This window comes from Nuphar pumila, chromosome 15 (genome assembly GCF_984573655.1).
Source record: "Nuphar pumila chromosome 15, dmNupPumi1.hap1.1, whole genome shotgun sequence".
NCBI lineage: Eukaryota > Viridiplantae > Streptophyta > Magnoliopsida > Nymphaeales > Nymphaeaceae > Nuphar > Nuphar pumila.
Window position 1 is genome coordinate 10708055 of NC_143263.1, and position 16629 is coordinate 10724683.

Genomic DNA, 16629 nt, shown 5'->3' on the forward strand with positions numbered 1-16629 from the left:
AATCTTATATCCCCAAGGTTCTATCACTTTCTTTCTCACCTACCCATTTGGTCTCTTGTAGACATAAAATATCAATCTTTCTCCTACACATAACATCTACTAACTCTATCAACTTACCAGTTAAAGACCCTATGTTCCAAGTGGCTAACCTAATTTTATGGTCTTGGACTAACTTCTTTACCCCCACCCGTCCAACAAAGTGAGGGAACCCTTGCCTATTTGACACCACACCCGGGCGCCGGTGTGACGCGCCGCTTCTAGGCGACGACCTAGCAACCCTTGCCCATTTATCACTGCCTCCGGACCTAGAGAGTACAGCGTGTCGCTCAGTAGGGAACGCCCCAACGAAATTCTCATATTGGTTCATTTTCATAGGGTATGACTAAGTTTTTATGTTGGCTGTCACAGGCCTACCGCAACCCTCCTCCTTTATCCGGGCTTGTGACCGGCAGTGTATAACTAAACAGTTATACACAGGCAGTGTATAACTAAACAGTGATATTGTGCTTGTATTGTCTCTTAGTGGATTTGTGATATTGTCTCTTTTATTCATTGTTGTAAGTGCTTGTATGCACTTTTTATATTTCCGCAATATCTCATTACATGGTATCAGAGCCACTCGATTCTTGAAGGAAAGGTGTGGTTCGTGTATTTCATATTTGGTGAATCTCTTCTCACTTCTTGGCAACATCATGGAGGCAAAGATTGACCTATCCTTCAAGCTCAATGGAAAGAATTATATGATGTTGGCATCGGCAATGGAAAATAATCTCAAAGGAAAGAAACTTTGGCGTTTTGTCATGGGCACCGTTCCGGAACCTAAGCTTATGCTCACAAAGGACGAAGAAGGTCAAGAAAAGGCTCTTGAAGGAGATGCTCGCCTAAAGGCCATTGAAAATCATCAAAAAGAAGTGGAAGATTGGGAAAGCAATCACGCAAAAATCCTTGCGTGGTTTATGAACAATGTTGAGCTTAAGGTATGTGCTAATATAGCTAAATTTCGTAGAGCCAATGAGGCTTGGTCCTTTATGAAGGGTATGTATACCCAAAAGGATCTTGCAAGAGCATATTTCTTGCAAGAAAAGATTAGAACCACCAAACAAGGTGATTCTAGCATTCAAGACTATTATAGTGCCCTAAACCCACTATGGGATGAATTGGCTGTCTTGGAGCCAAAATGGGTCTCTATGGAAGATATTGATTTAAGACAAAAACAAATGGAACAAAAACGATTGTTTCAATTCCTTTTTGGGCTACGTCCCGAATTTGAGCAAGTGAGATCCTCACTTCTCCATAGATCTATTTTTCCTCCTATTGAGGATGCTATTGCCGAAATCACTCAAGAGGAGATAAGGCTTGGCATGAGTAAACATGTTGATAAAGTACTTGCCGTATCAAAACCGGGTAACAATGTTAGAACCTATAAACCTCCTCATTTTGGGAAACAAGGAAACTACAATGGAGGAAGAAAAATGATTGTTTGTCATCATTGCTATGAGTCGGGTCACATTAAACCCGCTTGCTCAAAGCTTAATGGAACTTTCAAGCCTAAGGTGGCCTCTCTTGAAGAAACTATCACCAAAGAAGATGAAGGCAAGAACAATAACATCAAAGAAACTCTTGGACAAATATCTATGGCTCTCCAACAAATTCTAAAAGTTTCTTCCACCACATCGGGTGCGGCTATTGCTTCGTCATCGTCACTCGGTACGTATTCTTGGATCCTTGACTCCGGAGCTTCTTTTCATATGACCCCCCATGAAAATGCACTTATTGATGTTTGCACCAATTCAAAAGACTCTTGTGTCTCTACGGCCGATGGAACCTTTTTAAAAATTTCAAGCATTGGCTCTTTTAAAGATTCTCAAAATTTTTGTGTTCCAAAAGTAAGAGTTGTTCTCAAACTAAATTTAAACCTTTTTTCGGTCTCTCAAATTGCCGACCATGAATGTGAAATATCTTTCTCATCTAATGGTTGCTTTGTGCAAGATCTCTTGTCCGGGAAGCGGATTGGGCAAGACCATAGAAAGGGAGACCTCTATTATATGGACCATCTCGATCTCCCTACAAATTATTTTTGTTCTTATGTTCAAGAAAAAAACATGGAAACTTGGCATAAAAGACTTGGTCATCCAAGTTATTCCAAAATGTATCTCTTTCCTTTTGAAAATAAATTTTGTAAGAAAAATAAATTAATTGCAAAGATTGCATTTTTGGAAAAATGAAGTCTATTCCATTTCCAACTAGAACTTTTCTTTCATCTAGACCTTTTGAATTGGTGCATTCGGATGTTTGAGGGCCTTCTCCGGTTATGTCTAAAGGGGGTTATTCATATTATGTTACTTTTATTGATGACTTTACTCGGTATGTTTGGATTTATTTTCTTAGTCATAAATCAGAAGTATTTACCTCCTTTAAAGATTTTCATAAAAAAATTCAAAATCAATTTCAAAATAACATATCTATTTTAAGATCTGATTCCGGTGGCGAATACTTATCCCATGAATTTCAAAACTATTTAACCCAAAATGGAATTTGCCATCAAAAGTCATGCCCTAGGACTCCTCAACAAAATGGCCTAGCGGAAAGAAAACATGGGCACATTATAGAAACCTCTAGAACATTACTTGTCTCTTGGAATATTCCAAAGAAGTTTTGGGCCGAAGCCATTCTAACCTCAACTTATCTAATCAATAGAATGCCTTCTTCCAAATTAAAAAATGCTTCTCTCTATAAAAATCTCTTCAAATTTTCACCTGATTTCAATCGTCTTCGTATTTTTGGTTGCAAATGCTTTGTCTTATTACATAATAGGGATAAGTTGTCTTCAAAAGCAATTGAATGTGTTTTTTTAGGATATGGTGAAAATAAAAAAGGGTATAGATGTTATGATTTTAAAAATGATAAACTATATGTTTCAAAAGATGTAACATTTCTAGAAGAAGAGAACGGTTTTGATAAAATAGAAGAAACAAATGAAATTGATTATATATTCTTATATGATCTTATTGTTAACATACAAGAAGATTTTTCTGAAAACATAGAAGATACACGTGAAGTGTCCCATCTTGATGTAACATCCTCAAATGATAGTGATTCAAATATAAATGATAGTGATACAAATATAAATGTCTACTCAAGAAGAAATCAAGAAAATCCTATTAGTGCCCTTGAAAAATACTCTCAAATTTTTGAATCTACTGAGGAACCACAAGTGAGAAATTCATCTAGAATATCAATACCCCCAAATAGATTTGTATCCTATGATTCCTTAACCCCCAACAATCGGACGTGTTTAATAACCTTATATTCTTATTTTGAACCCGCTCACTATAATCAAGCTAAATCTATACCACATTGGGTTGAAGCAATGCAAGTTGAACTAAATGCATTAAAAAAGGCTAATACTTGGGAAATAGTTAATCTGCCCTCACACAAAAAACCTATTGGGTGTCGCTGGGTCTTCAAAGTTAAAACTAAAAGCGATGCCTCTTTGGAACGATATAAAGCTAGATTAGTCGCTAAGGGATACTCCCAAGAATATGGCGTTGATTATAAAGAAACATTCACTCCTGTAGCCCGAATGACTAGTGTCAGAACCTTAATAGTTGTCGCATCAACCAAAAAATGGCCTATTTATCAGCTTGACGTAAAAAATGCATTTTTAAATGGCAGTTTAAGTGAAGAAGTTTACATGGATCCGCCACCCGGAATTAATGTTAAGCAAGGTCAAACACTTCGGCTTTTGAAGGCATTATATGGCCTCAAACAAGCTCCTAAGGCTTGGTATGATCGTTTCAGTGATATCATGGTAAAGTTAGGATTTCACTCTTGTTATACTGACACTGCTCTTTTTGTTAAAAATGCAGGTACTAGTATTATAATATTGTTGCTTTATGTTGATGATATGATTATCACTGGGAATGATCAAAATAGTATTATTGATGTTAAAAAATATGTTTTGATATGTCTGATTTAGGTTTTCTTAGATATTTTCTTGGAATTGAAGTTGCATATTCTTCTCGAGGATATATTTTATCACAGATGAAGCTTGCTGCAGATATCTGTTCTAAGTCTGGGATTTCTGATGACAAGAAAGTAGAGACTCCCGAGGTTATTAATGCCAAATTACGGTTGGAGGATGGGGTTCTTCTGGAAGATCCCACACCTTACAGACAACTCATTGGGTCTCTTACCTATTTAACCATCACCAGACCAGATATCGCCCATGCGGTCCACTCAGTTAGCCCATTTCAGCATGCTCCTACAACTGTGCATATGAGTGTTGTTCTCTGAATCATCCGCTACATTCGGAATACCATCAATAAAGGCCTATTTCTATCCTCCTCTTCTTCCTTGAATCTTCTTGCTTATACTGATGCAAATTGGGGAGATAATCCCAATGATCGAGTCTCAACTACTGGTTTTTGTGTCTTTTTATTGGACTCTTTGATTGCCTGGCGATGCAAGAAGCAACAAAAAGTTTCTCTGTCATCCACGGAAGCTGAGTATCGGGCTATGGCAACCACGACAATGGAACTTGTACGGCTTCGCAGTCTGCTTAAAGACATGGGGGTTGATATTACCGAAGCCTCAAAATTATGTTGAGACAACAAGAGTGCCATCTATATTGCGAGCAATCATACATTCCATGAGCGTACAAAACATATCGAAATGGATTGCCACTATGTTCGTGACGAATTCTTACGAGGAACAATTACCCTACCGTATGTCACTTCAGAATATCAGTTGGCAGACTTCTTTACTAAAGCTCTTCCGGCTCCTCGCTTCATGTTCCTTCTTGGCAAACTTTCCGTCATTTCCCCGTAAAGTTTGGGGGTGTTAAAATGTATCTCTTATATATATATATATATTGCATCAATACCCGATAGGGGTATTTTTGTAAATTTATATAGTTGTTTTAGAAAACAACTATTTTCAGTTTTTTTTGTTAAATGTATTTTTTTTTTCTTATTTTTCATTTATTTTTAAAGGCCAAAAGGGGCTCCAACCATAGAGTCGTTGGAGCCCCCAACAGTCACAAATGTGACCGTTGGGGGCTCCCAACGACTCCATGGGAGCCCCCTTTTGGGCTCTCCTTTTGAGGCATTTTGCCTCTCTTTCTCTCCTCTCCCTTTTGTATAAATAGGGGTGATCCCCTTGTATATTTTCCATTCTTGAGAGCTCTCTCTCTTTTCAATAAGAGGCTTTTTATATTGTTGCCTTCTTAAAGACTTGTGCTTGTATTGTCTCTTAGTGGATTTGTGATATTGTCTCTTTTATTCATTGTTGTAAGTGCTTGTATGCACTTTTTATATTTCCGCAGTATCTCATTACAGAACACCCCCCTGGATATCAAAAGCAAAATTGTAAAACACATGTGTGCAGGCTAAAAAGAGCTATCTATGGCCTAAAACATGCCTCTTGTTCTTGGTTTGATAGCTTCTCCCTTGAGATTCAAAAGCATGAATTTTCACGCTCTCTACTGGATCACTCATTATTCATTTTTAGAAGTCAGAATGTGATCACTCTATTATTAATTTATGTTGAAGATATAGTTATCACAAGAAACTCTGAAGATCACATCAAAGAAGTGAAAGTCCTATTAAGTCAAAGGTTCAAAATGAAAGATCTCGGGGCCTTGCGTTATTTTCTTGGCATAGAAATCGATAGTCAGGCTCATGACTTGACTCTCACTCAGCACAAGTATACGATAGATGTTCTTAGCAAGGCATGCATGAAAGACTGCAAACCTTTAGCAACTCCAAGTGTGTACCACCAAAAATTAAGTACTCATGATGGAGACCTGTGTGAGGACCCCACCAGGTACCACAGTCTAATAGCGATGCTGCAGTATCTCACATTTACTCGACCTAATATTGTTTATTCAGTAAATCAAGTGTCTCAATTTATGCATGCACCACGTACTGGACATATGGAGGCGGCTAAGAGGATACTCAGATATCTGAAAAGGACCATTGGAGATGGGTTGATATGTTCTCCACAGTCGTCTGGCAAGGATGTGCGTGAACTTACTGTATATTGTGTTGCTGATTGGGCAGGAGATCCTGTTGAGCGAAGGTCTACGTCAGGATATTGTGTTTTTATTGGAAGAAATTTAGTCTCTTGGAGTAGTAGAAAACAAAAGGTTGTTGGAAGCTGAGTATAGATCCATGGTTGCCGATACTGCCGAAGTCACATGGGTCAGGCATTTACTAACTGAAGTGGGAGAAACGATCTCTCTGTCTACCTTGCTGTATGACAATCAAAGTGCTCTCAATATGTCATTCAATCCAGTACATCACAGTTGCTCTAAGCATATTGAAATCGACCAACATTTTGTGAGACAAAAAGTCGAAGAAAAAGAGATCACACCTGAGTTTGTCAATACTGAAAGACAAGTTGCAGACATTTTTACAAAGGGCTTGACAAAAGATCGCTTTTGGATGCTAAGGCAAGTTGTTCATGGTTCAAAACCATGATCAACTTGAAGGGGGTTGAAAAAGTGTGAAAGTGTGTTTAGGGTCTGGATATCATATCAGACCCGAGTCATATCAGACTTGAGCCTTTTAATGTATAATTTTTATTTCATTCCGGGTCTGGATATTATACCAGACCCGGACCCATATTGTACACACAAACATATTAATACATTGTTTAGGTCACGATTTCAATGATGGAAATCATGACAGCCGCAGCCCCTTCTTCTTCTATTCTCTTTCTCTTTCCCCTCAGTATAGGTTCCAGAGGATTCTAACACCCATGTCGACACGACCATGACACTCGGATACTATAGGGACACTTAAGGACACTTCATCGGCACAGTCAAACCAGTTCGGCACACAGTCGACATTGTGTCAATAACATTTTGTATTTCCTTTTATGATCTTATTTACACATTTTGTATTCACTTGCATTCTTTTTCTTTTAAAATTTGTCATCAATTACATTACATTTCAATTCGAACTTAGTTTCATGATTTGATGTTCCTAATTATAGTGATTTAGAATTTCTGTTTTATACATGGAAACAAAGACATATCCATGTGTGTGTGTGTGGCTGTCCCTGTCTCCTAATTTTTGAGAATTATTGCTTTGTACCGAGCATATCTGCTTGGTGTCTCGTTCTCACATCCATAACCATGTGTCATAGCTCATATCTCTTAATTTCCTCATGAGCTGGCTTGCACAATGAGTCGGGTAAGCCTGGGCTTGTCTAAGAAGGTAAATGAGCTGAGTCTAGGCACCAAGTCCAAGCGCCTATATATAAATGAGGTGAGCTTGATAAGTAATTGAGCTCAATTAAGCCCAATTAGCTCAGTTATGCTCATATATTAAGATGATTATGTATATAGTATATACATAAGTTTGGTTGCCTAAAAGACAAAAAAATGGTCCTACTCTAATAGGTGAGCCACTTGCCATCTATTCAAGAGTTGGTGAGTTAAATCACATCCCTCAAAGACAAATTTCATCTTTTTATCTCAATACCTGCAGATAGCTCGAGAGCGTCAATCCTAGCCTTACTCAAGCCACTTGAGCTTGACCTGATCTGAGCTTGAACAAGGTTGACTCGAGCTCAAGCCAAGCTTGAGTGTCCTATTTTTTAAGCTAGTCAAGCTTAACTGGCCTAAGGTTAGCTGTTGTGCAGTCTTACCTAGGTGACATCTTGTTGCCCTTTCTTTCTTAAACATTTACTAAGAATTTTTTTTTCATTAAAAAAAAGTTCACTTTCTTGAGCATACTGTGTATTAATACTTCCGCTAGATTTGGCATATGACTCAAGTCGTTTGTTGGAGATGTACTTGCGTATATCTAACATCTATTAAAGTCGATGTAGGGGGTACTCTAATGCAAGTTTTGGATTGGTTTGGAATTTAAAAAGCGACATGAAAATTATTTTGTCAGTATGTCATTTAGCTTTTTACTATGAGAGTGTCTGCTTGCTTAACCTACTTTATGGAAAAGACTAAAGGAACTTTACTCTTTTCTATCTCCTTTTCACATTCTTATTTCTCTTAAAATCTGTTCTCTTTTACTACTGTGAATTCCAAATCTTTACTTTGGTGGCAAAAAGGATCATATGTCAAGTTTGACTATCACTAGAAAAGTTTAAGATGTCTAATCACTTTTTTTTTCACTTTTACCACTCCATTAGGGGAAGTTAGAATCCGATGTGGGCACAGGTCCTACACCAAGATTCAAGGAACTCTAATGCTGGATCTGAGATCCCTCATGTAAAGGGAAAGGACCGTTTTATTTTTTATTTCCTTGGGGGTGTGCAGGTGATGGGAGGATCCAAGGATTTCCTTTCAGTCTGAGATATGTGCATTTCAAATGTGTCCAACAGTTCTCTAGGATTCTCATCTACTTGTGAGTTTTCTAACATAATATTCATAGTTGGCAAACGCGGCCAGGCCAGTCGACTCGGGGATCACCCTAGTCGACCCGAATCCGACCCCAAATGGGTCACCGATTCAAGACCACTCTGATCCCTATGCCTCTTATGTCTTTTTTGTTAAGCAATTAAGAAGGGCAGTTGGCCCAGATGGTATACCTATCGAGGCTTGGAAATGCTTGGGAGAGAAAGGTTTAGAATGGTTGACAAATCTTTTTAACTTGATTTGGCGAACAAATAAGATGCCTAATGAGTGGAGGAAGAGTACTTTGGTGCCTTTATATAAGAATAAGGGTGATATACACGATTGCACAAACTATCGTGGTATAAAACTCATGAGTCATACTATGAAACTTTGGGAGAGGGTGATTGAGTCTAGGTTGAGGAAGGTTGTCATGATATCGGAGAATCAATTTGGTTTTATGCCTGGAAGATCAACTATGGAAGCTATACATCTTCTTAGACAACTTATTGAAAGATATAGAGAGAGGAACAAAGATTTGCATATGGTTTTTATTGATTTAGAGAAGGCATACGATAGAGTACCTAGGGACGTTCTCTGGTGGATAATGATGAAGAAAGGTGTTTCTCTCAAGTACATTAGTATAATTAAAGATATGTATGAAGGAGTAGTAACCAATGTCCGCACTTGTGGAGGGGTGACAACCAATTTTCCGATAACGGTTGGGTTACATCAAGGATCTGCTTTAAGCCCTTTCCTATTTGCGATAGTGATGGATGAGCTTACGAGATCAATTCAAGAAAATGTACCGTGGTGTATGTTGTTTGCTGATGATATTGTTTTGATTGATGAGTCTAGAGCTGGGGTTAATGCTAAGTTAGAATTATGGAGACAGACATTGGAAGCTAGAGGTTTTAAGTTGAGTAAGAGTAAGACTGAATATATGGAATGTCGGTTTAGTAAGCAACGAAGTAGTGATGGGAGTGTAGTGAAGCTTGGTGAGCAAGATATACCGGTGAATGATTATTTCAAATATTTGGGATCCATCATTCAAAAGTATGGAGAAATTGATGGAGATGTAAATCATAGGATAAAGGTTGGGTGGATGAAATGGAAAAGTGCTACTGGAGTGCTGTGCGATCGTAGAATGCCATTGCGGTTGAAGGGAAAGTTTTATAGGACGACTATTAGACCCGCTTTACTATATGGTACGGAATGTTGGGCTGCCAAGAGACATCATATTCAAAAAAATGAGTGTAGCTGAGATGCGGATGCTTAGATGGATGTGTGGAAATACAATAAAAGATAAGATTCAGAACGAAGAGATACGTAAGAAGGTAGGTGTTGCACCCATTGAAAATAAGATGCGAGAGAATCGTTTACGGTGGTTTGGACATATTCGGCGAAGGCCTAATGATGCTCCAGTTAGAAGGTTGGAGAAATGGGAAAATATATTAGTTAAAAGAGGTCGGGGTAGGCCTAGGAAGACTTGGATGGAGATGATAGGAAAGGATATGAATGCTTTGAACCTGACCGAGGACATGGCGTTGGATAGAAATGATTGGAGGAAAAGGATTCATGTGGAAGACCCAAAATGAATTTCTTTTTTGGTTCATATCGCTGACCCCAATTGTTTTGGGATGAAGGCGTAGTTGTTGTTGTTGTTGTTGTATTTTGTGGTTTTAATGTGTAATGCTCATATAAATGTACTTGTTATAAAGAGTTATATTTTTTTAAATCATAATATTAATAATTATGCATAGTTATATACTATTTAACTTAGCTATTGATATCATGTACTAAATTTAGTGATTATGCAGCTTGGAGTTTGATTTTTTGTCTTGTTTGTGTAATAACGTTAAGAAATGTATTGTCCTAACTCCTAATCTGTCCAAGTTACCAAGTGTACCCGGTGACTTGAGAGTCAAGGGTCAGGCGATTCGGATCTGAGTCACGACTTTTCCAACTATGATAGTGTTGCATAACTTTGCATCTTGATCGTCAGTTTATGAGTGCTAGTATTATTACTCGGCTATTATCACTTGAATCATTCTGTACATTGGGAATGCTATGGATTTAGTGTGGCTTTGTTTGTTTTCTATTCTTTCATTTGGTGCATCTACTGGCAGGACATCTGCTCTTGGATATTGCGTTTATGTTTGGGCACTTTGCTCCCTTGGGAAAGTGAAAAGCAACGTGTGATGCCACCTTACTGCAGAGCTGGAAAAAGGAGTGATGATCCAATTCATTTATAGATCTTGTAATTTTGAGTGCTTTTAGGAGATATGCTAGTCACTTTATATAAACCGACTTCCATGTAGGGATTTACAACGAACCGAGCCATCTCGGGCTCGGGTCGTGCTCGTCTGTGTTGTAAATGAGTCGAGCCTGAACCTTGGTCTAAAGCTCAGATAAGGAAAAGAGACAAAGTTGATCAACCTGAGCGTGATCGACCTGTTGAGTTCGATAAGGCTCGGCTTCTTTGGTAACGGGTATTTCAGACCCAATCTGCCCAGTCTCGCTTTAACCCCTTCGAACTAGGGTTTTGATTCCCCCTTTCGGCAGTTCTCTTTCATTCTTCCCCACCTGCTCCCAGCTCGCAGTCACCTCTCCCCAATGGCCAACACCCCCTTGCCGGCTTCGTTCTTTCGACGCCATCGCTCGTCACCCACCGGCTACCGCCATGCCATTGGTCCAAACCATTGCTTTTGTTCCCAGCAAACTCCCTTCCTCTGTGCACTGGTGATACTGACTCTCCTTTTCCTCGCCCCGACGGTCGACGTGGCTTCATTCTTCTAACATTGTTGCCTGTTGCCCACCGGCCACCACCACATCATCGGTCCATCAGACCATCACCTCTGCCTCCCCCTCGCAGTCGTGTTGCCCCGATGGGTGACCCTCCCTCTTTGTAAGGTCTCTCTCTTTCTCTGTAAGCACCTGAACACCAGTGGTGCCGACGCCCCTCTCTGTAAGCACCGAGCCTCAAATTGTGCACGCCATAAAGCTTGGGTGCTCAAGACGAGCTCAACGAACCGAGTTGAGCCCAGGCCAGCTTGGGCCGAGCCTGTACACCAGGTTACTTGGCCAAGCCGAGCTTGTACATGCCAAGCTCAGCTCGTGTGCATCTCTACTTCCATGTATTATGCTAGGAAAACCGCTGTTCATTTTGTGATGAATCCCGATTTTCATTAGAAGTCTAATCATATAAAGTTTAATTGTGTAATGTTTGTAGAGGGTTCTATATCTAGAAACATCTTGCTTTTGTACATTATTGGATCAGCTTCTGGATTTACTTTTACGATCTCATCCACATCCAAGCTTACTCCCATTATCATTACAAAATAATTCTATGAGAAAAATATATGAAACTTGATTTCATGAACCAAAATTTGGATGACTGGATTGTCTTCTGAGCAATCATCCGGCTGCCACTGGAAACAGAAGAAACTTATTAATACAAAACTACAATTTAGAAAGCGTCTCCCAAAGGCATCCTTAATTCATATTAGCCTAAAGTTAGTTAAGACACTGAATATGAATTTCTATTTTTATATTTGCTGACATCGTCAGTGTCTCTAGATGCACCATACACACACAGGTCATCTTTGTGTCTTTTAACTACAAACTTTCAAATCTTCTGTTAGGCCATAATGTTGCAATCATCATGGTTGTAATCTTTCTCCCCCTGCAAGTCTTTGCTCAAATAACCTATGCTTGTTATTTGCAGGTGCCGCAGGTTACCGAGGAGATTGCCCTTGCAGTTGTAGACCTGTACCCAACGCTTCTGTCGCTAGCCCGTGCATACTCACTTTTTGTGAGCTCTCTCTCTCTCTCTCTCTCTCTCTCTCTCTCTCTCTCTCTTTGACCCCACCATCCATCCCTGTCAACGCATACATACACACACATTAAAAAGTTTGTCTGGCCCAGAAATGCTGCTTAAAAGCTTCAGGATGTGCCCTTGATTTTCTTGAAAACATTAATTCATGGTGGGCTTCTCAAAGTGGCTGAAACCAAACAATGTCATCATCGTCATTAAGCATTATTGCAGCTACATGGTCTGGTCATTCCAAATATCTCGGTCAAAAGGGTGACTTGCAATATGTCTGTAGAGAACATATTACTTGTTTCCATAATCCATAATGAATCCATCAGTTGTAATTTGGACCAGCATTTTAGTAGTCAAAAGCAATAGGTGACTTGTACAAGTTGGCCACCCAAGCACTATGCATTCTGCAGGAAAAAACATATAAATATCATACTTTAAAATAAAAATATAAAAACTGAAGAAATCTGAGAAAATTTACAAATCTTACTAGAAGAAGGTTATTGAAACAAAAAGACATAAAACATGGCTTGGTAAATGATAGTTGATGTTGTCAACTAGAAAATTGGTGATTTTCTTCCCAGTTGTATGAAAAAACAGGATTATGTGTAGTGCTTTAGGTGCCTCTCACTTAGGCACTTGCCTAAGTGCTCCTGGATGTGTTTTTGACTGCAAAGGTATTCTAACTCTTAGTGGTAAGTTCAAGGCAGAGCTCTTTGAATTGAACAGATTATCATGCTTTTTCGTGTATAGTCTTTAGTCCATTAAGAGGAGAATTGGTGGCTTACCTGTTGAAAGTTCTCATTGGAAATGCAAGTCTGATGCAATAATGCCCAGCGTGCTACATTCTTCCATCTTAATTGTTTTACTCCTTTTTATATATTTCCTTATGTTTGATAGTTTCTTCTTTTGGGGTATAGTAAGACGCTGGACTCATTGGAGTCGCACTATCCTAACCTAGGTAAGTTGGGTTCAAATCCCACATGAGACTATCCTCCGGCTTGACCATGTAAAGAAAATCTGTCCAAATAATTGCTGCTAGTTTCCCATCAACTTTTGAAGTTAAAAATCTGTAAACGTTATGGAGGCCCAATTTCTTACGATTGCTGTTTCCAAGATGGTGAGCAAGGAGATCTTTGATTGGGATTTCCATTCTCAACAGGTTCATGTGCAAATCTAGATCATTTTCTCAAGAAAGTCTCAGACTGCATATGTTATATAATGTAATAGTCTAATAGAGATGCCTGCTTACATCACTTGTTTGATTGATCTTAAGTCTGATTCCGGTCTAATTAAGGGTCAGTTTGACCGGATGCACCTCTCTGTTTGATTGCGTCTACTCTGAAGTCAATCAGATTTCTCAGATGTTAAGACCAACTTATAAAACAGTTTATGCTACTGGCTTTGTTCTAACTTGAGTCGGCTGCCTTTGAAGGGGAATGATGTGCATGCTCAGGAGGAGATGTTGTCTAATCAGAGTAAGCTGGTCGGAAAGGTAGCCAGCAGAAACATTTTTAAGTTTTTTTGGGGCAGTTGAATGATATGCTGTATGTTGTTCTCGTCTCGCATCTGCAGACTCAGTTACAGCAAACCTCTTTTGTATCACTGGATTTCAGTGTTATGGATCTAGTCAACCCCTGCAATCAAGTCGTGAAATAAAGACCGCCTGTAAATAAGTTAAAAACAGCTTTTTCATTGGCCCTTTCATGTGCTGCAATCTGTGATTTTGTTAATGTTGTAAGAAAGAGCAGCCTTTGTACCATACAACTATCAGGTTGAGGAAGATGAAGCATTAGTTCATAGATGAGTACTTGAAGTTTGTGCACTTTGTCATGGTTGCCTGTTGTAAATGCTCTTTTCAAATGTACATGTGAAACGAAAATTCTGTTCAGTCTCATTATCTTGAACTAGGGGTCACTGATCGAAACCCTGCAAGGTAGCTTTTCTATAAAAAATAGGATAACAATTTATCACTTTGTTCCTTTTATTTTCATGTCTTTTTCTTGAATAATGTTTTATGTACTCATGCAGCAAGTGCAATGCTGCTTTTGTGCCTCTGAATTGCTTGCAGAGAGTTGTTATCAGAGAGAGAGAGAGGGATCCCATTGTTACATTTGTAACTGACCTGTATCTCTAAAACGTATGTTCACATATCATTCATGTGTAACAGTGCACATCCCAGACATACCGAGCTTCATTTAGTAGGATTTGATAAGCCAAATTAATCTGGTTGTAATCAGATGCGAATCTGGTTTTGATTTTTTGCTACAGAATCCAACAAATGTCCATATTTGATGGTTATCCAAATTCAATTGCCTGTAAAAAACTGGATATGGTATGAGCTTTTCACCGTCTGGATCTGAATTTGAATCCTTTAACCAACATCTGCTTAGTTGAATCTGGTATTGGTCACATCCTAACCGAATCCAAACGCTTTACATCCCATTGAGAGAGAGAGAGGTATGACGTGTTAGAGACTTCATGTCTTGGAAATGTGATTTTTTTTCTAGTATTGTCCCTTGAAAATTGAAAATTATTCATCCTCTTACTCATGAAGGTCACTGTGGTAATTTGACTTTTAAGTGGGTGATATAAAATTTGTTCAAAAAGTGGGTGATATAAAATATTTCATATTAATTATATTATTAATATTAACATTCTTTTATAAGTATTAAATAAAAAAAAATACAAAATGTTTCACACGCACAGCACAATATCTTACTTTTGAAAATATTTTTGAACCCGTATCGCATACGAGTCACGTACGCATCCTGTATCATTGTGACAGGATATTAGCAATAGAGGATCCCACGTAATTGAACGGAACCTACTCAGTTTTTTTGGAAATGGATGCAAAAGGCTATCAACAAATTTATCGGATCTGATTCAGATTTGGAGGTAAAACTCCAAAACCAAATCCGTCCATTTAGCCAACCCGAGTATATAACTTATATTCAAATCCAATCCCTTGGCGTCCCTAAATGGCTCGGCATACCATGCAACTGCCAAACTTATGTCCAGATTTTGCATGTAAGCCGGACCTGAATTGGACTCAAATCTCGAGAACCAAACCAAAAACTAACAAAGAGCCCAATAGGTGGTAGTATTAGGGCTGAGAAATGAGATGAGCCGTTCATGGCTCATGGCTCTGCTCATAAAGAGCTTGTTCTAACTTGTGAAATAGGCTTTGCAAGTTCGAGCATGAACAACCAATGTTAATCTCAGATAAGTTCGTATAGGCTTATTAATTAACAATAAATATATTTTACATATACTTTATATCATACAATGAATGTAGGTAAAGTGTTTGGCTTGCAAGCATTAAGGCTCTATTTGGGAGCCGGTGTCAGAAAGGAGATAAGAAGGGTGATGGAAGTAGAGAAGAAAATGGGAGATGGAGCCTGAGTTGTGTCAATTACATAGTTGTAGCTGGGAATGGTCAGATCCACCACTTATCTCTCAACCCCATTCTCATCTCCCAAAACAGGGTTTTCTAAGCTCTCGTGAAGGTAGGTAGTATTAATTATGGAAAATAATTGTATTGTTTTTCACTATTCTTTCGATGTTCAAAATCATAAATACCCAACTTTATTAGAATTTTTTTACATTTTGCAATTGCGAATTGATTGGTTATTGTGATAAAATTGTATCGCTCGTTGGCTAGTGCAAACTCTCACTTAAATCTAGAATCACATGTTTTATGTATTTAAGTGAAAGTTGGCATTGGCGCATGAGTGGTACAATTTTATCGCAATAACTCATCAATTTACTATTATAGAGGTTAAAAAGGTCATAATAAAGTTAAGTGTTTACGATTTTGATCATCGAAAGAATAACAAAAACTATAAGATTTTTAAAAAATTATATCAAATTAGCCAGTACGACGGTTGTTATCCATATTAACGGTTGTTATCCATATTAATTAAAGGCTCTTTAATAGACCCAAGGGGTGTAGCATAGTGGGATGGGGCCTAAACGGCTTGATAGGCTGTCTAGGTTCAAATCCCATGGGTGTCACCCCTTTGCATAAGCTGAAGCTTGGTGGCTCCCTAGGGTCTAAATGGACAGAGTTCATAGTACGGCCGGCTGAGCCAGCATGGCTAGGTCTTCATGCATGAAGTCGTTTCCCTTAGTATAAATAAAAATAAAAAAATTAACCACTAGTTAATACCATCTCTTCTCTCATCTTTGGATGTCAAACAAAGCTTAAGATAAAAGTTCAAATCCTGTCACTTACAAGTTTGAATTAATTATTTATTTTGTAAAATGCGTGAGTTTGAATTGGGCTTAGTAAGTTCAAACTTTTTCTAATATTTTCAACTTTGAAAAAAAAATTAAATGAGTTATTGCTTGATCGGCTAGTTTAGCTCGGGCTTTTCATGAGCTCGGCTCGGCTCGACACAAGAAATGATCCTGAGCTTGAACACAGTTTGTTAGGTATTTTTTA

General features: G+C 38.4%; 1 protein-coding gene across 1 annotated transcript in view; it reads left to right on the forward strand.

Annotated features, from left to right (window-relative positions):
- MUS81 (Restriction endonuclease, type II-like superfamily protein) overlaps nt 1–14099 on the forward strand; it is a 57423-nt gene extending 43324 nt beyond the window's left edge. The window contains exons 14-15 of the mRNA XM_089990042.1: nt 12087–12173; nt 13618–14099. Of these exons, the coding sequence (XP_089846168.1) occupies nt 12087–12173; nt 13618–13719 (189 nt within the window). The 3' untranslated portion in view covers nt 13720–14099. The remainder of the gene's footprint in view (nt 1–12086; nt 12174–13617) is intronic.
- Nucleotides 14100–16629: the final 2530 nt, after the last annotated feature.